This window comes from Eriocheir sinensis, chromosome 4 (assembly GCF_024679095.1).
Source record: "Eriocheir sinensis breed Jianghai 21 chromosome 4, ASM2467909v1, whole genome shotgun sequence".
NCBI classification, from domain to species: Eukaryota; Metazoa; Arthropoda; class Malacostraca; order Decapoda; family Varunidae; genus Eriocheir; species Eriocheir sinensis.
Window position 1 is genome coordinate 20,738,076 of NC_066512.1, and position 20,859 is coordinate 20,758,934.

General features: G+C 43.6%; 2 protein-coding genes across 5 annotated transcripts in view; one reads left to right on the plus strand and one right to left on the minus strand.

Moving 5' to 3' along the window:
• The window catches only part of LOC127009800 (angiotensin-converting enzyme-like), a 53,286-nt gene extending 51,818 nt beyond the window's left edge, over positions 1-1,468 (plus strand). For both annotated transcript variants that reach the window (XM_050883157.1, XM_050883153.1), the window contains exon 13: positions 298-1,468. In XM_050883157.1, the coding sequence (XP_050739114.1) occupies positions 298-464 (167 nt within the window). In that variant the 3' untranslated portion in view covers positions 465-1,468. The remainder of the gene's footprint in view (positions 1-297) is intronic.
• Positions 1,469-2,555: 1,087 nt separating this feature from the next.
• On the minus strand, positions 2,556-19,632 carry LOC127009795 (PHD and RING finger domain-containing protein 1-like). Of its 3 annotated transcripts, none has more exons than XM_050883151.1 (12): positions 19,327-19,630; positions 15,755-16,067; positions 15,172-15,413; positions 14,781-14,933; positions 14,224-14,385; positions 13,377-13,598; positions 12,636-12,935; positions 12,282-12,493; positions 7,249-11,456; positions 7,043-7,110; positions 6,249-6,377; positions 2,556-6,113 (listed from the first exon to the last, which is right to left on the minus strand). In XM_050883151.1, the coding sequence occupies exons 2-12, from the start codon at positions 16,056-16,058 to the stop codon at positions 5,901-5,903; spliced, it is 6,213 nt and encodes a 2,070-aa protein (XP_050739108.1). In that variant the 5' UTR covers positions 16,059-16,067; positions 19,327-19,630; the 3' UTR covers positions 2,556-5,900. The 3 variants fall into 3 exon arrangements, with proteins under 3 accessions (XP_050739108.1, XP_050739107.1, XP_050739109.1); XM_050883150.1 differs by having other exon boundaries at positions 19,355-19,629; XM_050883152.1 differs by lacking the exon at positions 14,224-14,385 and having other exon boundaries at positions 19,355-19,632.
• Between the last annotated feature and the right edge of the window lie 1,227 nt (positions 19,633-20,859).

Sequence of the window (20,859 nt, forward strand, 5' to 3'; positions counted from 1 at the left end):
TTTTTAGTATTTATCAGTTGTACTTTTTTTTACAACAAAGGAGACAACTCAAGGGCACAGAAAAAAGGAAACAATAATAAAAAAAAAGCCCGCTACTCGCTGCTCCTATATTAAATTCAACCCAATTGCCGTATGATATAAATGTGAGTTGACATAAATCATATGTTTATAAAATGGTCTATAAATAAATAAAAACAGTACCCAGGAACAAAAAAATATATAACAATAAATGCGAAACACACACACACACACACAGCACCAGCACTAACCTTTCCCTCCTCCCGGCGCGGCGTGCAGGGGAGAGCGAGGCCATCGTGCAGCCCTTCACCACCACCAACGTCTCCATGATCACGGGCGTCATCCTCGCCTGCATCGCCGTGCTGCTGCTGCTGGTGCTCATCTTCGTCGTCGTCAGGAGAATCACGCGGTCGGGCAAGATCAAAACCCCCACTCAGGGCACATGAGGCAACGCCGCCGACACCACGGCCGAGGAAAGGATCACCGAGGAGGATTTAGGGACTATCTAGACCGCCCGTGTGTGGCTCGTAGTTTGTGTTCTTCGTCAGTAACGACTCCCGTGTACAAGCTTGTCCTCTGATCACTACGTGTATTACTCCTTCACCATAACTTGATGATAATAAAGTGATAGAATAACAGGAAAGAAGAGAGCGTGCGAAAACGTGTGTGAATGAATGCTTCCCCCGTGGTGGACTGGATCACACTGGCGGGGTCAACGAGTGTGGGGTTAGCTGCTGTCCGTCTCGATCTTTGGTTGGTTCGGAGCAGTGTCGAACTTCCCCGAACCGAATTACAGCATTTTCTTTGTTTGTTTGTTTGGCAGAGACACATAGGTTACCTGCTTGAAATTAATCGATGATGACACTGTGTTTATGTATCTGCAAAGCGTTTTCTCACATTTGTGTTCAAACGTACGAGAACTTTTCCTTAATTACCCACTTAATTACCCACTTACACCCATTTGTTACCACTTTTTTTCTTTTTTTGGGGGGAGGGGAAAGAGGGTTAACTATTTCTTTGATTCTCTCTCAGCGTTTTCCTCGGATTTCAAGGTCGTCGGCATGTGATTATCTTCCCATGTGTGTGTGCGTGAGAGAGAGAGAGAGAGAGAGAGAGAGAGAGAGAGAGAGAGAGAGAGAGAGAGAGAGTTATATTAATATTATGGCATACTATTTTTTTATGATAGAAGAGACGTTATTAATTAAGTCCTATATGTTCTTAGCAGAGAGAGAGAGAGAGAGAGAGAGAGAGAGAGAGAGAGAGAGAGAGAGATCCTTGTAGCAGTACCTGAACCAATCGAAGTATGGATCGATGAATGAAGAACTTAACCCATAAACCCAACCTTCCTTTGAATCATATATACAAAAACTGCTGCAGCGAGTCAGGACCAGAGATGCTTTAATTGTCTTGTATGTGTGTGTGTTTGAACAATAAACCTGCATAAAGTTCACTTGATGGGTCCTTGTGTCTGTTACCCTTGCACTGTGACCCACCGCCTTGGAATGGTATACGAGTAGGCTATTATCAGACGCTTCCGCCCTGCACATCAACTATTTACGAAGGCCAAAAAAGGGGACCAGTCGGGTTCTAATGAGTGTTTTTTTTAAGTTCATGGTACAGTAGAAGGGTTAAACTACCACCAGGGTCATAAAACTACCCGTGGAAATGCTCAGAGCTCCTATGAAAGCCTTGTCAAATTTGTGAGCTTGGGCGCTGGTGTTTTTTTTTTAAGAATATGACCGCTGGAGGAAGAAGAGGAGGAGGGATGGACCAGCCCGGCCGCCCCTTGTCCACCCACCCCTCAACACACACAAAAAAAAATATTAACAGTATAAAAAGCAACAAATTATATCCAACAAAATAGCTAGAGGTAGATACTAGAATTTTCGAAGAGTAGGTATTTTCATTAAGCAACAAAAGTGATAGCTATAATAATGATAATAATAATATTAAGAATAAGAAAAAGAGGAAGACTGAAAATGGTGAAGAAGTGTAATGCTGTAAGTTCCCCTGACAATACTTTACAGGAAATTTAGTCGAGAAATAACAAAATCTGAGTTATAATGCATTTAAAACGTATACCTATTTCTCTAACACACTACCTTGATTTAAATTAGGCCACCCTCCATGGTGCTGTTGTCTAGCGACGAGTCAGCAGGCCAGTGACACTCAGCACTCACCCTACCAATCTACTCCGCCTCCTCCTTCAGGCTGGTCATTAATGGGTACCTGGGAAACCTGAGGAACGTAAACTGTGGTAACCCTGATGTCACTGGCCTGTGTTCCGGGGTAGTGGGTTTAGTCTCTGCCGTCTCGAGCTCTACAATCGAGACGGCAATGGTTTAGTCCACCACATGCGTAGGAGCTGGTGACAGAGATGAGCGCTGATGCAATGCTCACCTATAGACAACACCCCGCTTTACCTTTTATCCCTCATCTCTGCCAATCTTCACCCTGTCACACAAACCCAACACATGTACCAAATCGCGAAAAAACAACAAAACACACATATACCAGAGCAGAATGGAACACTTGGCTTTATTCTATTTATATTTATTCAATGTTTACTGATACACACTTTAAAGATAAGAAAACATTATTTTTTTTACATATGTAACCACTACAAACAGAGATGATGCTATGAGAACGTTCTTACATTATTCCTAGCCATTACAAAGGGGGTTGGTGGGTCGGCTGGCCACAGACGGCTGCTGGGTTATTTGGTACAGAATGGACTTCACCCCTCATGGAGATGCAGGATTCTGGGACTTTTTTTTAAGTAGAATATTGCAGACAATGGAAACAATGTACAACTTAATAAACTGTGTCAGAAAGTTAGACATGTGATGAGGGCATGTGGTCATACAATATTTGGAATCATTACATACATTTTCCAAAATCCGAACAATGCAACTTTGTCTTACATTCAGGGCACCGCATAGGATGCTATTTTCTCAGTTGCCTATTACATCAGATTTTCATACAAATATATATACAACCATCTTGCCTGCCACATCTAACTGCAAAACTACTCATGTATTTAGGGCTGCCAGAGGTAGACCAGTTATAACATTCCTTGGTTCAAGAAAAAAATACAGCAATAATAATCTTCCAAAATGTTTGGGTGCTGGGGACCCTCACTCTCCTCAAGTCCAGGCTGGGAAATTTTATATCTTAAATATTCTTGCCTTTCATCAAAATGTCCTTGTTTAGTTTTCAAGTACAACTGAAATAGCAGTGCTCCAGTTGAGAATGTTCTCCCAACTTTAAGACAACAAAAAGATTTTGTCATGTCATCTTAATCCTATGTTCCTAACCAGAGGGAGGACATTAAATGCTAAATACATGCAAAAAAATTACCTATGAAAATGAAAGGTCACTTACTGAAATGGATCACCCACACACACACACACAATTTCACATTTAACAAGTGATGATTTCAAGTACAGAAGCTCCCCACTATTTGACAGACTTGCTATCCAAAATGTTGAATAACAAACCAGTTTTCCCCATAAGAATGTAAATAAGGGGAGGTTAGTTCCTTGACCCAAGAAAATTTCAATAGAAAGGTTTTTTTTTCTTTCTCTATTTACCATCTTGGTGGTGGTAGTAGTAGTAGTAGTAGTAGTAGTAGTAGTAGTAGGTAGAGCCATGGTAGTAGTGGTGCTCATGTAGAATCAGTAGAGCAGTGTGTGTACAGGTGAAGCTGAACTATCTGCCCAATGGCCTACCACCATTACCAGCTGGCAGGCATGGCTGGTGTGGTTTGAAAGTTAATGTATGTATGTAAAAGTGTTTTAATGAAGGTATGTGTAAGTATTAGTAGTATTTTTATCAAAAGGAGTTTACAGAACCTATCTATTTGGATGTGTATCGTCATCCAATTCAAGCCACCATAATATTTTCCTTCTTAATGATCCTTGAGCCTCGTGTCATGGTAATCAGTAAAGTGCTTGTGCTAATAAAGGCTAACTAACTGTTTGTACTTGTCCTGCTACAAAATCATTAACACAGTTGGCCTTGAGATTATTACATCAATATTTTGGTGTGCCTGCTACTAGCTTCATGCCCTCAAGTAACTTCCACTTCGAATAACAGGCTGGTAACCATATGGTAGTGTTGTGATAGTAGTAGTATGTTGAGACATGGTAGTAAAGGCCCTTGGGGCTGAATCAGCAGATCAGAAAGTCAGTATGATACAGAACCTTCCATTCCACTAGGTACCAGCAGCACTGGCTGGCAGGTGGCAGGATAGCTGGTGCATTTTGAAAATTAATACCTGCCCCGAAATATGAAAATTGTAAAAATGGTGGGGATTGCATGTCAAAACAAGTCTAAGTATTTTGAAATGTCAAATAAGTGAAATGTCAGCCAATGGAGGTTTCCTGTACTGAACTCTGAACCAACATAGGATAAATATGGAAAATAGAAAAATGTTTAGCATGTTTTCAGTGGTGCTTGGTGATTACTGATCTAAATGTAATGACAGCAACTTCCAGATTATATAGATCAGAAAATATCTCAATGAAATAAATCACTTAGCAAATTTAAATGCATTGAACATAGAAAGTTTCTATTCTTGTTAACCTTGTTTGATACAAATTTTTCTTACCAAAATGAAAGATGAAAATGAAAACAATGTAGATGGCAGCAAAGGGTGGAGAGATATTGGCAATCAATTACTGCTCCACAGGGCTGGACATCAAGGCTTATGAAAATGGATCTTTGTGTGTGAAGGTAAGTACAGAATATACCAAAGCCCAAGAAACATTTTAGTTTACAACAATCACCCATGACTTATACATGCAAGGAAAGAATCAACATTAGATGAAATCAAAAATTTTGCAAATAAAACCTCCCTTTCAATTGGACATTTGTTTAAACTAAGAGGAAGGAGAACTTTAAACTTCACTTTTGTCATGCCAAAAATCTTACAGTACAACAGCATAATCATGTTCCAATACTCTATATGTTTTTGAAGTTTGTAAACAAAATGATTCTCAAGACTAATTTCTAATACTTGATATGAAAGTAAATTCCTTAAAAAAATATATCACTAACTGCACATATATCAAAATCCAGCAGATATATTGCATATATAATATATACAAATACTATATGATCATGTATTACTGAAAACCAAAGATATTTTCCATATATTCCAATTCAATATTGAAAAATCTAACTTTCCAGCACCTAAACATAATACATGGATGGGAATCTGATAAAAGTGGTAGCCTTAAACACTTACTCCTCTATGACCCACATGTCCTCAACCACAAATAAGTCAAAAAATGCATTCAAAAATATAGGCTCTCATAAAACATACCTTCCACATTTAAAGTTCACTGTAAAGGATAAATAACAGTGCAACAGAGATTCACACCAAAACGAAGCAAGCTGCTACAAGGACCGCCTCCCCAACCTGCTCCCCACCCCAGTCCTCACCGCCCCGTCTCTCTCTTTCACGTGCTGGTCACATAAGTCCTCCCCATTGCCTTTCTTACACTAATGACAACCACAGTATCCTGCTGAGGGAACCCAGGCAGTGGCGGGCATCCTACACCACTCAAGTAATGCAAACAAGACCTGGTTATGTTTCACAGTTGTAGGTAATGGGGAAAAAAAATTAAAGTGCCTATCTTTTTGAGTTCTGTACAGTATCCCTAGTGTTGCCGCTTACAACCTAGAATGTACAAATTGTAATTATCATTAACAAAAATATCAAATAAATAATAAAACATACAAAATTCAATTATATTCTACAGCTCTGTCAACCCTGATAGTGTATTAAAAACTCCCATAAACTTTATTAACATACTTGTTAGACGGAGAAGAGAAAAAGCTACTCCGGTTCTGCAAAATAATTCTTCTATTGATACTTAGGCTTTACTCTTTATTGGTGTTGGGGGTTTGTTAACCTTGGGGATGAGGACAAAGGTGGGTGCAGAAGGCTCTGTGGCTGAAGGCTTGGTCGGTGAGGGGTCAGCCACGCCCGTCTGCTTCTTCCGGTAGTACTTGACCTTCTTGATGTAGCCTTGAACAAGACCCCGAATTTTGATGGGGTTTATCTCTCCTGATTTGTTGTGGCACACCTGTAAGGAGAAAGTTATGTCTCATGTAAAGCAATCAAAATATTGTTTTAGAAATAATACATGTATAATGTTAAACTGGGATATTCTTCTACAGACATCAAAACAATGTGCCTTATAATCACAATTAAAATTTACCTTCTGGACACATTTCCGCATAATCTCCTTGTAGTCATCTTTTCCAATGGTCTTCTTATTGTAGAATGGCTTGAGACTGAGCTTTACTTCCTCGATAACTCTTTCCTGACGCTGGACCTTCTTCAGGAACTGAAAAGACGAGACAAGATGATGAAAGGAAGAAGTGTAAGCATGGCGGTAAAGAGGGGAATAAGGAACAGTATTATCCTGCCAACTCTGTCATATGCATCAGAGACATGGATATGGAATGCAGCACAGCAAACAAGGATACGTGCAGTGGAAATGAGTTGTATAAGATGTGCATGTGGTGTTTCAGGATGGGATGGAGAAAGTAATGAAAACGTACATGAGCGATTTGTTATGGGTGTGACAGCGAAAGGAGTAGACTGTGGAGTGGTGAAGTGGGTGAAGCGTGGTGCGTTGAGATGGTTTAGGCACATGATGAGAAAGGGGGAGAATGAAATCGTGGAGAGTGTATGAGGGAAGGATTTAGGGAGGGGGTGTCAGGGGAAGACCACCTGTGAAGTGGATAATTAGGGTGAATGAGTATTGGAGCGAGAGAGTTGGAAGTAGCAAGACCGAATGTGCTGAGAGGGAGTGCCAGAACAGGGAGATATGGAAGCACTTCTGCTGCAGCCACCCCCAGGAGGGAAGTTTCCACGAGGGAGCAGGGCGTCAGAGATAAAGATAGATAGACAGATGTTTCAAGTTCCCATATCATCCATCTGGACAAACAATGCACCATTTTTATAGCAGTTTATAAAGGTAACATTCATTATGCAATAGACACATACCCTCTCTTTAACTTGTAGGTCGACTGCAGAGCTTGGTATATCATCTTCATTACCGTCAGCTTTTTTACCTATAAAGAACACAAATGGGTTAGGAGAGAAACTACACAACATGAAATATAACAATATAAAGTAAGGTTTTTTTATAGCCTCACAAAATATTATGGTTTGAGAAGGTAAATAATGGAGTCCACCTCCTCCAACTGCACCTTTTGACTTCTTTCCTCCTTTGTGTTTGTGGGGAGTGCTGTGCTTGCGTCCTCCTCCTCGAGGTACACTAAAGAGACTGTCAAACTTATCAGTCAAGCCTCCACCTCCACCACCACCACCAGCTCCTCCCCCTGCTCCACCACCACCACTGCCAGCTTTTGCTCCTTTTGCAGCAGGTGGCCTGGCCTGATTTCTTGTTTTCCTTGGGGAGGTCTTTTCTGACTGGTGTGTGGAGTGGGGAGAGGGTGGCTCAAACATGTCACTCACATCAGAGCTGTCTGGGGAGTTGGGGGAATCAAGGTCCATATCCACCACATCAGTGTGTGTCACATCCCTTCCATTCTGTGTCACACGTCCCTTCTCCCCTAGACGTGTAGGGGCTATGATGGTCATGGGGGGAGGGCGATTGAGAGGGTTGGCTGCTGGAGGCGGCCTTGAGAAGTCTGGAGCCACCACAGTTTGCACCACCTGTGGCCGAATCACAGCGCCCCCTGCACCACGGACAGCTGCTGCCAGGGCTGCAGGGTATAGTATGTTAGCAACATTTGCAGGCAAACCAGGAAAAATCTGGTTAATAGGATTAGCTGGGGCTGCAGGAGCTGTTGTGGTAGTTTTAGTTGAGGCTGAGGTTGTCTTGGGAGCCTTGGATGCCTTGGACGTCTTGGGGGGCGCAGTGGTGGTTGTGGCCATGGGTGAACTTACAGCAGGTGGAGGAGGTACTGTGCTGGTGGCCTCTTCTTCTGGGGGCTTCTGGGGCTCAGGTGGTCGCTCCTCAGGCTCTGGGGGCTCTGTGGGCAATGGTGGAGGAGACGCAGCTTTAGGAGCCGCCACCACCTCTGGGGACGCTTTTTCCACACTTTCTGTCTGGTCGCTGCTGCTGACCCGAGCCTCTTGCTGAGGAGACCCGGGAGGAGATGGAGACTTTGTGGGTTCAAATGGATCATAAACATCTGGCTCTGGAGAGGACCCTGGTGGTGAACCAGCTGGGGAGTGTGGGACCCCTACAACAGGTGACTTTGCCCTTCCAACTGATTCATCTGATTCTGGAGGAGGACCTGGAGGGGTGTTGGGCCCCCTGGCTGGGGCAGGAGGTTCTTCCTCCTCTTCCTCATCTCTTAAGGGGTTATTTATTGGCTTTAACACTTGTTTACTGGAAAGGGTAAATTTGACAGCAGGTTCTGGAGGAGTTTTGGGTCCCTGAGGTCTGACAGGAGGCACAGGTGTGGTGCCTAGGTCAGGAGGCAACCGGGTGATACCCTCATCTTCAGAATCTGAGATGAGGATGGGTTCCTGAGGTGGTGGTGTGACCATGATCACATCTAAATCTATGACTTCTGGGGTCTTGGGTGGCTTTTCTTTGTTGCGAGACTCGGCCAGTCGGTCGGGAGACCACATGGGCTCATCCTGGAGGGGTGTGCGCTTACCACTTGGGGAGGGTGATCGACTCCTTGACCAAGACCGGAAGGGACTGCCCCGAGCCTTTGTAAGCTCCTTCCTCACCCTCTTTCTTGCTTCACCCTCCAGCTTGACATTTCTATCCTTCTTCTTCTTGCCTTCTTTGTTCTCCTTCCCTGGTGCCCTGGCAAAGCTTACACTAACCATGATACTCCCTCCAGCTTGGTACACTTCCTTGCTCTGTAAAGGAGACTTCTCTTTCTTCTTCTTCTTTTTCTCCTTATCCAGTTTGGTCTCCTCACGCTTGTCAACTTCTCTGTCCTTTTTCTTCTCCTCTTTCTTCCTCTCCTTTTTCTTTTCTACAACTGGATTGACTTTCTTGGGCTTCTCCTTCACAGGCTTCTCCTTGGGGGGTTTGGCAGGAGGAGCAGCTTTCTTCTTCTCAGGCTTCTTTTTTAGGGGTGTTCGAGACCTGCTGCGGGACCTCCTCCTCCGCTTGTCTCGGCTCCTGCCTCGGGACCTGGAGCTGGAGGATGAGCTGGAGGAGGAACTGGAACTGGAGGAGGTGTACGAGGATGAGGATGAAGATGAATAGCTCCTTCTGCGTGCTCTTTTTCTGTTGTGAGAGCGTGAAAGTGACCGACTGTAGCTCCTCCTGCCGCCTCCACCGCCCCCACCACCAGCACCAGCGCCACTCTTTCTTCCCCTCGACCCAGAGCGGTGGTGTGACCTCGACCTCGACCTCCTCCTCGACCTTGATCTGGACCTTCTCCTAGATCTTGACCTAGAGCGAGACCTGAGTGCCACGTCACGGCCAAATTCATCCTTCTTTTTGCGTTCCTCCTCCTTCTGAGTTATCATCTTCCTCACATTGTACCTCTCCATCTCCTTCCTTTTGGGCTCCTTCTTCCTGTCCCTTTCTCGGCCTCTCCGCCGACCGGAAGATTCCCGACCCCTGTCATTGTTCCTGTCTCCTCTGCTGCGGTCCCTGTTTCTGTCACGTCCTGGGGGGTCTTGCTGTTCCCTGCCCCGCCCCCTGTCCCCTTTGCCTCCACCCCTTCGGTCCCTGTCATCCTTTTCGTTATCTCTGTAATTTCTTTCCTTGGTGCTCTTGGAGACCTTTTTGAAGGAGACATCCTTTTCTTTCTCCTTCTCCTTCTCCTTCTGCTTGCTTTTTGTCTTCTGCTTTGGTGGAGGTGTCTTGGGCCTCTCGGGCACCTCAACCGGGGGTGCTTCGACAGGTTCCTGCACTGGCTCTGGGACCTCCACCTCAGGAACTGTGTTCTCTCCTTCCTTCTCCATGTCCTCTGGCTGTTTTTCTTCCTCCTTGTTTTCCTTTTCTTTCTTGTTTACTTTCTCCTTCTTCTCTTTCTTTTTCTCTTTCCTTTTGGCATTTTCATCCACTATCTCACCCTCTTCATATTCCCCCTCCTGGTCCCTGGGAGGAGAAACCTCAATCACCCGCCGGATCTGCAGGTTCACCCGAGGGCGGCTGGCTGGCGGGGTGGGCTGCCTCGGGGTCTCGCTGGGAATTTCGCCCTCCTCAATGTTGTCATCGTTGTCATCAAAGCTAATCTCCTCGTTGTCAGATATGGTTTCTGTCTCCAGTCCTTCCAGGCCAACCATGGGCTGGGCAGGTCTGTCACGGCTCCTTTCTTCATCGCTCTCACCAAACATTTCCTTTCCTAGGCCAGGCAGTTTGCCCAGGTGAATGTTGTCGTTGGTGCTGCTGGTCACCTCATGATCACCAGTATTGCTGTCTGAGAGTGAAATTGAGCTGTTGGCGGATTTGTCTAGCTCAGGAGTGTCGGTGTCTGATACTGCCTCCAACTCAAAGTCATTGAGGCCTGGCAAACTGCTGCTGCCTACAACATTGTTCTCCTCCATCTCCTCCATAACTATCCGTCGAGGCACCACTGCTTCCGCTGCCACCTCACGACACTCAGGTTTGTCACTGTCATCGATCACCAACTCATCACCACTGGACTCCGGCTCATTCTCCTTTTTGTTAGACTCTGGCATCACTGTCATTGCAGCACCACCTTTGTAATTCCCTAAAGCACTACTTTCACCACCGCCCTCTTCTTCCTCGTCTTCCTCTTCATCATCATCATCCTCATCATACTCCCTCTCAGGTACTTCAGGATCTATATCACTATAAATATCAATCTCTTCGTCTTCATCCTTTTTCTTTTTCTCATCAGTTTTTTTCTGTTTTTTCTCCCCACCATTGTAGCTGCTGCCGGGAGGCTTGTTGGGTCCCTCTCCCTCCCCCTCCCAGCCTCCATCACCATTTTCTTTTAAATAAGAAGCATATCTCTTGGCTCCAGTTGGATCACTCTCTTGAGCCAGGCGATTGCTGGCCCCTTGAGAGCCACTGTTAGCATCCCCACTGCTTCCGGACTGTTGTTGCTCTCTTGAAGGAGATGTTGACTGGCCATCACCTGACTGCTGTCTGCCTGGAGAGTCAGGTCCAGCTGTTCTGGTGTTGGTCTTAACCTTGCCATTCATCTTCAGCAGCTGTGATACTCTGTCTCCTTGATTAACAGGCTTCTTAAGACTACCAGATTTACAGCAAACGGGGACAAGGAGAAGAGACTGGCTCTCCATGATTGAGTCCAGCAGGTCCCCTGAGTTGTTGTTGTTGTTGTTGTTGGGGGTGTCAGCGGGCTTCATCACCCTGGAGCTTAAGGAGGAGTGGGACATGAGCGCCCTGACTGAGAGAGCTTTACGACGTGCAATGGCCTGGCTGTCCATCACCCGGCGTCTTGCCACTCCTGCTGCCAAAATGGCATCTCCATACTCATCAGGTCTGTGGAGGTAAAAATTATATACATTAGCAAGAAACACGAGCAGAAAACATATCATCAATTATAAGAGGTCAAGCACTAAATGTGTAGTAGAGGGAGGGGGTGCAGTAGCTCAGATGGCAGTACTATTGACAACAATGCTGATGAACCAGGTTTACTTCTGCCCACGGGCAAGTTATTTTCCAGGTTGCTGGCTAGCCCCTAGGCCCACCCAGCCTTAATGGGTACCTGATTAACCATACCAGGAATGTAATGGCAGCAGAGAAGGGAGCTGACTACCCAACTCCACATGCTGACAGCCCTATACATAGGTAACACTACTCACATATTCCATAAACTCCTCTAAAGAGTATGTAACTCCCTTATATTAATTAATGCTCAAATGCATATCCTGTGTCCTTATGGGAATAAACACTGCCTAGCCTTGCCAACTGCCAGCAGCCCCTTGGGAGGTGGACAGAAAATGGCTGCTGACAGAGAGTCTACATTTGTCCCTGGGAAGGGGAGAAGGAGGGAGGAACTCCTCAGAGTTGCCTGTGTAAAAGAAAGTGAAATAAACAATTAGGAGAGGATAGGAGCATTTTCAAAGTATTAGTGAAACACACATGAAAGGGAAATTGTGTCAAGGGAAGATTACCAATAAAATGGATCACAAGCAGATGAAAATTGGGAAGAGTTGGCAAGCGAGGGGATGAATATACAGAGAAGTGCCAGAACTTGGATAATTGAAGACTTTATTGCTTGTGAGAAGTTCCCATTGGGGCAAAGGACATTGAAAGTAAAGTCAGACAGACAAATCTACAGAATTAGGTTACGTGCAAACTTACTCAGATGTCACATCAACATCTGCATTCAGTCCCAGGAGAGAAAGGTGAGGTAGGGCTGCTCTGGCTCGTAAGGATCCAAGACCCTGTTCCTTGATGGCTGGCTGCATGGTTGGCACTTTCTCCCATGGCTTGGAGGGCCTGATGCCCAGTGCCTCAGCTATTCTTCCCTTGGGTGTTATAGGGGGTTGTGGTGCCTTCAGCTTTTTAGTGGCCTGAAAAGTGTTAATTTAATGTCCAAATGTTGTACACTGACCAAAAATAAGATGCTACATGCAGAGAAAGTTTACTGAGACTTTCAACATCAATCACTCATTGTTTCAATAAAATTTTAATTCTATCTTCAAGTACTCATACCTTCTTTTTCTTTCTTTTTGTTTTCCTCTTCCGACGCACTGTTTTCCTCGTCTTCCGCTTTTTCTTCACACCTTTTGTGCGTGTTTTGGTTGTTGAGGTGGCTTTCTTTGTGGTTGTCTTCCGTTTTTTCTTCACTTTTCTTTTCTTCTTTCGGACTACTTTTCTCCTCTTCCTCTTGGGGGCCTTGGTACCTCTGCGTGTCTTGGTGGTGGTTGTGGCTGACGTCACTGTTGTTGCGGCAGTTGGGGTGGTGTCTGTCTCCCTTCTTTCCTGACCCAAGGCCTCGCGCTCTTCAGCAGCCTGAGAAAATGACAATATATTATAACTATAACAGTGTCTTACAATTCACTGGGGGAAAACAATGAAAACACATACTTATCAATATACCTAAAGACTGGAATGGAAAGTCAGACTGATGCAGTACACGTCTCCAATCACCTATTTTGATTTTTCACATCTCCATTTATATTCAACTGAATACTTTTTCAAGAAAATTGTTCAAATATACAGGTTTCCTATTATCCATTTAAAGTTCCTGTATTTTCCTTCACTCAAATTCACCTGAGAAGTTTTCTTCGTACACATATATCTACATTTTGTTAATGAAATACATACTGTTACATCTATCATGTGATTGTTTTAATCTTATCAAAACTTTCCTGGTACCTAACCTAATTACTTTACACCACAACTACTTAGCAGCTTAGATGACTGATAAGAGTGTATACAACATGATCTTACAGCAATGGCTTCAAGTACTGATTCTTGTTCTCTTTCATTCTCCTCAGTCATTGCCCGCTGCTGCCGTGACCGAGTGATGCGTGCACGGACCCTCTCAGAGGCTCTGGTACGAGGTAGTAGCCTTGGCCTCTCAATAGCACGGTTAGGACGCAAGAGTGGAAGTGAGGAACTAGGAGCACCATCCTCAAGAAGGTCTATTAACTCCCCATCATCAATGCCGGCCTGAAAATAGTAGTGGTTCTGTATAATTCTCCAAGTGTCATGACCTAAATTGTATGCTGAGAGAATAGCTTTAATAGATGCTTTTTTTTTTTCAATAAGCTTTAATCCAAGTCTTAACTTAACCTGAGGGTGAGCCATCTAAAAGTTAGTAACTAAGTCCCGGCTAAATTCTTGAAACAAAGCCTCAACTGAAAAATATGAATTATATCCTCTTAAGACTGGTATGAGATTATGAAAGATACATTATACAAAAGTATTTGTGTAATTCCCAGCATATCATAAGGTATCATACAGCATAATAACTTACTACTGTAAGAAATAATATCAATAAAAAATGTGTAATTCCTGAACACATATACAAACACTAAACCTTTTCATTAGTATTGTCTTATTAATTCTTTTCTATATACCAAATTTCTCACATCATCCAAATTGTTGAATATCCCATCATGCTTTCATTGCACCACCGAGACTGTATCACTGGTAGATCAAGTGGTCACAATGCCTGCCAGTTCATGACAACTAAATAACAAACCAAAGGGTAAGAAAGGAGAGAGCATAAACCTGTCAAGGCCCAAATTTAAAACTAAAAACTGTTCAACTGAATAGGTGCACCCAAACAGACCTCTGCAGATGCTGAGGATGAATTCACAGCCTGGCAGTCAGAACAGAACCATTCCTCGATGGGCACCCGGGCCAAGGGAGGGTCAAGGCACTCCAGGTGGAAACCCAGATCACAGCCATCACACAACAGCAGCCGGTCCTCCCGGTCACATCGACCGCACACCTATCATTTGCAGTCATCAGTTCATGTACCCACACAATCACTCAGCCATAAAATCATAGTATAAAAGCCAGATTATGACCAATAAATTAAGAAAAATTAAAATATCTTGATTTTGAGACAAAGTATACCTAGACATTAACCAATTTCTTGCATGCAATTAACATTCTTTCTGCATCTCTTAGAAATATTACTATCTGTCAGTGGTGCAGATGATAGCAGTTTCCATGGTGAGGTACTTTGAATTTTTGGCAGTAATTCACTGCACTGATTTTACCTGGTGTTTGGTGGAGGTTCAGTAGATCAACACAAATTCAAGGAAGACAGTTTTACACTATCTACAAAACTGTACTATGCAATCCAGGTTTATTAATGTTCTTTTCCAACTTTATTAATACCTCACAGAAGGTGGGATCATCTTCCTCCTCTGGTGGGATGTCTGCTGGCTTCACCTCCTCCACAGCCACACGCCGGATGATGCGTCCACCAATAGTCCGCCGAACAAAGACGAGAAAAAATGGTATCCTATCTTGGGGACAGCTGTTGTTTGTCTGTACAGAGAGGATGATAATCAGTATCCTTTGAGAAATGGCTCTTGCAGCTCTGAAAGTGAAAGATGGCAACAGTATCCTATCTTAGATACATCTGACATGTCTGAAAATGAAAGACATAAGAGACACAGATTTATACCGGCAAAGGAAATCTTGGAGCACAAAGCAGCACATGACCCTGCAAAAACACTAAAATTATCAAATATTTAAAGGAAAACGACCTTTCATTACTGCTCACCCTTGCCCACTCGAGAATGCAGTCCAGACAGAAGGAGTGATCACAGCCCTCCGGTGACCCGATGTTGCCCCTCATGCGGCCCAGACAGATGGCACACGGCTCCCCAGCATGCTCCCCTTCCTCACTGGCCTCGGAGTCACTCCTGGCCGGGGCAATCCTTGGCTTGGGCTTTTTGACGGCAGCTTTGGATGGAGTGGCTGCCTCATCCTCATCGTCACTATCGTACTCCTCACTGTCAGTTACTGGAAATTTATTTATATTGTTTTATTGTTGTTTCCACAGAAAAGTCACAAATTAATTAATAATATAATCCTTTCCTTTGAAAAATATATGTAAATCCATACTTTCTGAGGTTTTTATCTACTAACAAGGAAATGGAATGTATTGACATGAAGATATTTTCAATTATTACACGCTAAGAAACAAATTGCCTGAAACAAGACTACTAATGTAATATAAATATGCATTAGATGTAGCAATCTAGAAAATACAAGACTCATTAACATCAAAGGCAAGTTAGTGAATAAACCAACAACCAGTCCAATACTTTAGTAAGTAATGAAATATCTTCTAAAGATGTTACCTTCTTCACTCTCCTCTCCATTGCTTTCATCCTCCTCCCTTTCTTCATCATCATCATCGCTGCCATCTTCATTACCGGTATCTTCATTGTCGCTTGACTCTTCACTTTCTTCCTCATCCTCCGTGCCATCGTCTTCCTCGTCCTCATCCCCTTCGGAGCCATCATCAGAGTCAGAGCCTTCCTCCTCTGAGTCAGACTCCACGGCCCGCTTCCTCTTCACTGATCGGCTGTTCACTTCATCTTCTTCATCAGAATCTTCACCTCCTGTTTCTGCGACCTCCCTGTTGCTCTCCTCCTTGTGCATCTCAGACAGCTGTTAGTGAGGCAAAGTAGAAAGTTAGTATTACACAAGGCAGAGGCAAAACAATAGACATGTAGTAAGTCCGAAAACAAAGGCAAATTGCTAGTCACAAGTATGGCAGGAAATAGCCGTTGAATAAGTACAATTTTAACATGATATTTTAAATACTATAAAAAAGCTGGCATGTCAGTTTACAGACAGGCAAGACATCAGATAAAGACAACAAAATGTATTACTGCATCATAACAACTAAATTATTACTGTAAGAAGCTTATGTCAGGCAACCCAAATATATAAAATGGTGAGGCAGTACAAAACACAGGAAATGTCTGGGGAGTTTAATTTTAGTTGCAAAGTATAAACACTGGAGTATCTCATCATCTCTCCTCATATAATTATTTGTATTTCACTAAAGGTTATTTGAAAGCTTAGCATATTTCTTTCTATTTGAATGCCATTATCCTGATCTTCTAAATTATATATATAAAAAAAAAAAAAATCTAATGGAGATGGTTCCCAATCCTCTCCCTAATGAAAGAAGTGGCACCTCAAGCAGTGATGACCCAGGAAAGGGGAGGGTCACTACATGGAGGCCCTGGATCTGTTTGGAGATATTTGACTTTCCTGGCTGTGAGCTTCTCTCAGTGCCAGTCCTAAGCTGTCAAACAGGTTCCCTCAGGAGATATACAGTACTTGAGTGACTGTTTTGTGGTTCAATGGAGACAGATTCCTTGAAATTCTCTGATGAGAATCCAATTCCCTACAAGAAGTCCAATAACACTGGGAACTTGCTTACTAATCAATAATGATTACTCAAGGACTGAGGTGAGGGAGCAATGAACTCTGAAGATGGATTGGGTGACTAAAACATTTTGATAAGTACAGAAACCTCACATATCACTGGGAGGGAATGAACCAAGTGAGATGAGACATGAAACATTCTAGGTATGAAAGAAGAGGCTGTGGTTGTTTGTGCCACGCAGTTTTTCACCCAAGGATGATAAAGAAATATGCTTGTAGGTGAGAGGATAGTATTACAAGAAGTATTAAAACTTCATATTGTACTGTGTGGAGGTTTGGCACAATCCTATGAATATATGATTAGTTTAAAACACACATCTGCCCACACACTGACCTATAAAAACACTTTCTATCAACGGGCAGCCAATCTCTATAGACCCAACAAGAGGTCCAGGGGGGAAGAGGGAGCCTACACCCATGACCGACAAGCAGGAGGCACACAATGAACAAAGACACCTCTCCTCCCAAAATTGACCTCTTTTTTGGCCGCTCATTACTTTTGTCTTTGTGGGAACAGCGATTAGCGGGCTTTTTTTTTTTTTTTTTTACACCTTTTTTTGATGCCCTTGAGCTGTTTCTTAAGCTGTAAAAAAAAAAAATCAGAAGCCAGGTCACACAAACATATGTAAGGTGATCAGAGTGTACTACTAACAAAGGACTGATGTGGTAGGTCAGCACTCGACACAAGGAAATGGGTCCAGGCAGAGGCATGTAGGAGGCACACAGTAAAGCAATCAAATGCCAGGTCACACAAGCATATATAAGGTGACAGAGTGTACTAGTAACAAAGGACTCGTGTTAAGTTTGGACTCAACACAAAGAAATGGGTTCAGACAGAGGCAGGTCAAGCATTATTTCTCCTCGTGCTGAAGCCTGAGGTCAAGGGAGGGAGGAAGTGACCTGCCCCATCCACCTCCCCACCCACCCAGCTAAAGAAGGTCCCGCTGAAAACTAAAACCAACAAAAGGACTCGTAACACACTGCCGGGGAGAAAAAGGACACAAATGCATGAATGAAGGAAAAGGAGAGCAAATAAGCGATTCAAGGAGGAAGATAAAGAAACAAATTGTGAGTTACAGTGCAATTGTGAATTATAATGCAGGAAAGATAGTGTCATGCCATTGAGGAAACAGTGTGAGGAAGAAGAGGAGAGGATCAAGAGGAGGAGGACCTACAAAGCAATAAAGTAAAAAAGAAGAAGAGGAAGAGGAAGAGGAAGAAGAAGTGTCAACTCTAACCTCAAGTCTCAAAGCACCCCCACCCCCACACCCCCTCCCTCACATCCCTCAGCCTGTGTAGAGGAGAGAAGAGACATAAAATAGAACCACAAAACAAAAACTAAATAAACCCTTCCCTCCTGAGTCCTTACAAATTAACACAGGCCAGGGAAGGGGAGTGCTTGGGGGGAGGGGGTGGGGGGAGAATAGGGACTTTAAAATAAACACACTCAGAGGACGGGGATAAGGGAATGGCTGGCTATGGAACAGTAGAAAGCAATGGATGTGATGGAAGAAGAATAAAGAAGAAGAGGAAACAAGAGGAGGGGAAAAAAGAGGAGCATATACCCAAGATCACAGGTAGAATATATATATGGAAGCAGAGGACAGGAATAAGGGAATGGCGACTTATGGAACGGTAGAAAGCGATGGAAGTGAAAAAAAGGAATAAAGAGGAAGAGGAAACAAGAGGAGGGGGAAACAAGAGGAACACTCAAAAACACAGGTAGAATATATATGTGGAAGCAGAGGACGGGAATAAGGGAATGGCGGCTTATGGAACAGTAGAAAGCGATGGAGGTAAAGAAGAAAAATAAAGAGGAAGAGGAAACAAGAGGAGGGGGGAAAAAAAGGAGTACCCAATAACACAGGCAGAATATATATGGAAGCAGAGGACGGGAATAAGGGAATGGCGGCTTATGGAACAGTAGAAAGCGATGGAGGTAAAGAAGAGAAATAAAGAGGAAGAGGAAACAAGAGGAGGGGAAAAAAGAGGAGTACCCAATAACACAGGCAGAATAAATATGGAAGCAGAGGACGGGAATAAGGGAATGGCGGCTTATGGAACGGTAGAAAGCAATGGGAGTAAGGAAGAGGAATAAAGAGGAAGAGGAAACAAGAGGAGGGGAAAAAAGAGGAGTACCCAATAACACAGGCAGAATATATATGGAAGCAGAGGACGGGAATAAGGGAATGGCGGCTTATGGAACGGTAGAAAGCAATGGGAGTAAGGAAGAGGAATAAAGAGGAAGAGGAACTAAGAGGAGGGGGAAAGAGAAGCACACAAGAGCACAATCAAAACATTTAAATACCCAGAGAACGAGAATTAGAGAACACCGAGCTATGAAACCGTAGAAATCAATGCGAGTAGTATATTAAAGGAGAATGAGAAGACGAGGAAAACCAAGAGAAGAAAAAAAAGAAAGACAGCCCAACAAAACAATCAATCCGGGAAACGCTTTTATCTCCCTCACCGGCCCCGCGACGCTGCTACCAACCCACCCGGACGTGCCGCTGCTGTCCTGGAGGGTCTTGGTATAATTAGAAGTGCCGCTGGTCAGGGGGACGCGCCGTGGACACCTGCAGGGTCGCCTTAACTCATAGTGGGAAGGCGGCGTCGGCCATTACTGGTGCCCCTGAAGCTCAGATTATCGTACTCAGAGCCGCGTATTTACCGTTTTCTGAGCCTTAGCTAGTGACAAAAAGCACTGATAATTAGCCGTTTTAATGATAAGTATATGTTTAGGTAGTTATTTGGGTCGAGGAGGCAGGTTAATTGGGTTAATTGGTAAACATAAGAGGCTGAGTACGACAACCTGTCAGAGGAGAGGATCAAGAGGAGGAAGCCCCTTTGCTCCCCGGCGGCCGCGGTGGTGCTCTAAAAAAACTCGCGGCGCTCTTTGACTCCTTTCCTGCCCTTTAATAACCCCGGTAAGTATTTTTCCCGGGTTGTTTTGGTTTGGTTTTAAATGTTCTTTGGGGGTATTTTAGTGTTTTTGGCCGTTTTTTTACTCCCTCATCATCTGTCAAATGACGGCTAGAAAATAACTGGAACCTTTCGGGGTTTGGGACGCGTCTGCTGCATGTCAACGATAATAATATAACTGAACTACATTATTATCGCACGAAACAGTCTTTTTTACGTTACAATAAATCAGATCAAAGTTAATATATTTGATTTTAACTGATTCCCTACATACTTATAATTAAAACCGCGAAAACTGGAATAATCAAAACAGCAAATACACGTTTATTAATGCTATAACTAAATCATTTATTACAGTTATGCTAATTTAGGTGTTTTGAGGTATATAAGATGGTTTTGTTTGATGAGAAGAATATCAACTGGGACGAAGGGGCAGCGACGTTGCCAGATTGTTGTATTCTGCCTCTGTTTGCCGACTTCCGACCCAAAAACTGCTTTCATCACCCAAATAACTGCCTTCATATATTGTCACTGTTTAAATGGTTGATTATTGATGCTTTTTGGCAACAGTTGTGGGCCAGAAACCGGTATATACGCGGCCAGATTGTCACACTCGTTCTCGATTGTCGTATCTCTACCTCTAAGGTCTCACTCGATTGTTGTACTCTGCCTCTGTTTGCCGATTTCCGACCCAAAAACTGCTTCCATCACCCAAATAACTGCCTTCATACATGTTTATCGTTTAATGGTTAATTATTGATGCTTCTTGACAAAAGTTATGGGTCAGGGCGGGTATTCTCAGAAGCTCCCGACTCACATCAACCATCTCCAAAGGCCGAAAAGGATCGAGATTAGTGGGGAAGGTCCTCATGAGTGATTCTTTTAGGTTCATGGTACAGAAGAAAGGTTTAATTTCTACGGGACCTGCAGAGGGCCACTCGATCTCGGGTGCCATGATATGCAGGGGTTGTGCGGAGGATTCAAAGGGTTAGGATGAGGAAAGGTATTGGGACATGGTGAAGGGCCAGGATTAGGGAGATAATGATTGATGATCCTATTCCAAAATGTGTCAAGAGTGGGA

Excerpts from the sequence above, each read along its gene's own strand:
- LOC127009795 (XM_050883151.1), bottom strand. The coding sequence starts at position 16,058 with ATGCACAAGGAGGAGAGCAACAGGGAGGTCGCAGAAACAGGAGGTGAA. Across the intron at positions 7,111-7,248 it reads AGGAGGAAAGAAGTCAAAAG|GTAAAAAAGCTGACGGTAAT; the intron begins GTGCAGTTGGAG and ends TGTTCTTTATAG. Across the intron at positions 6,378-7,042 it reads ACCTACAAGTTAAAGAGAGG|TTCCTGAAGAAGGTCCAGCG; the intron begins GTATGTGTCTAT and ends TCGTCTTTTCAG.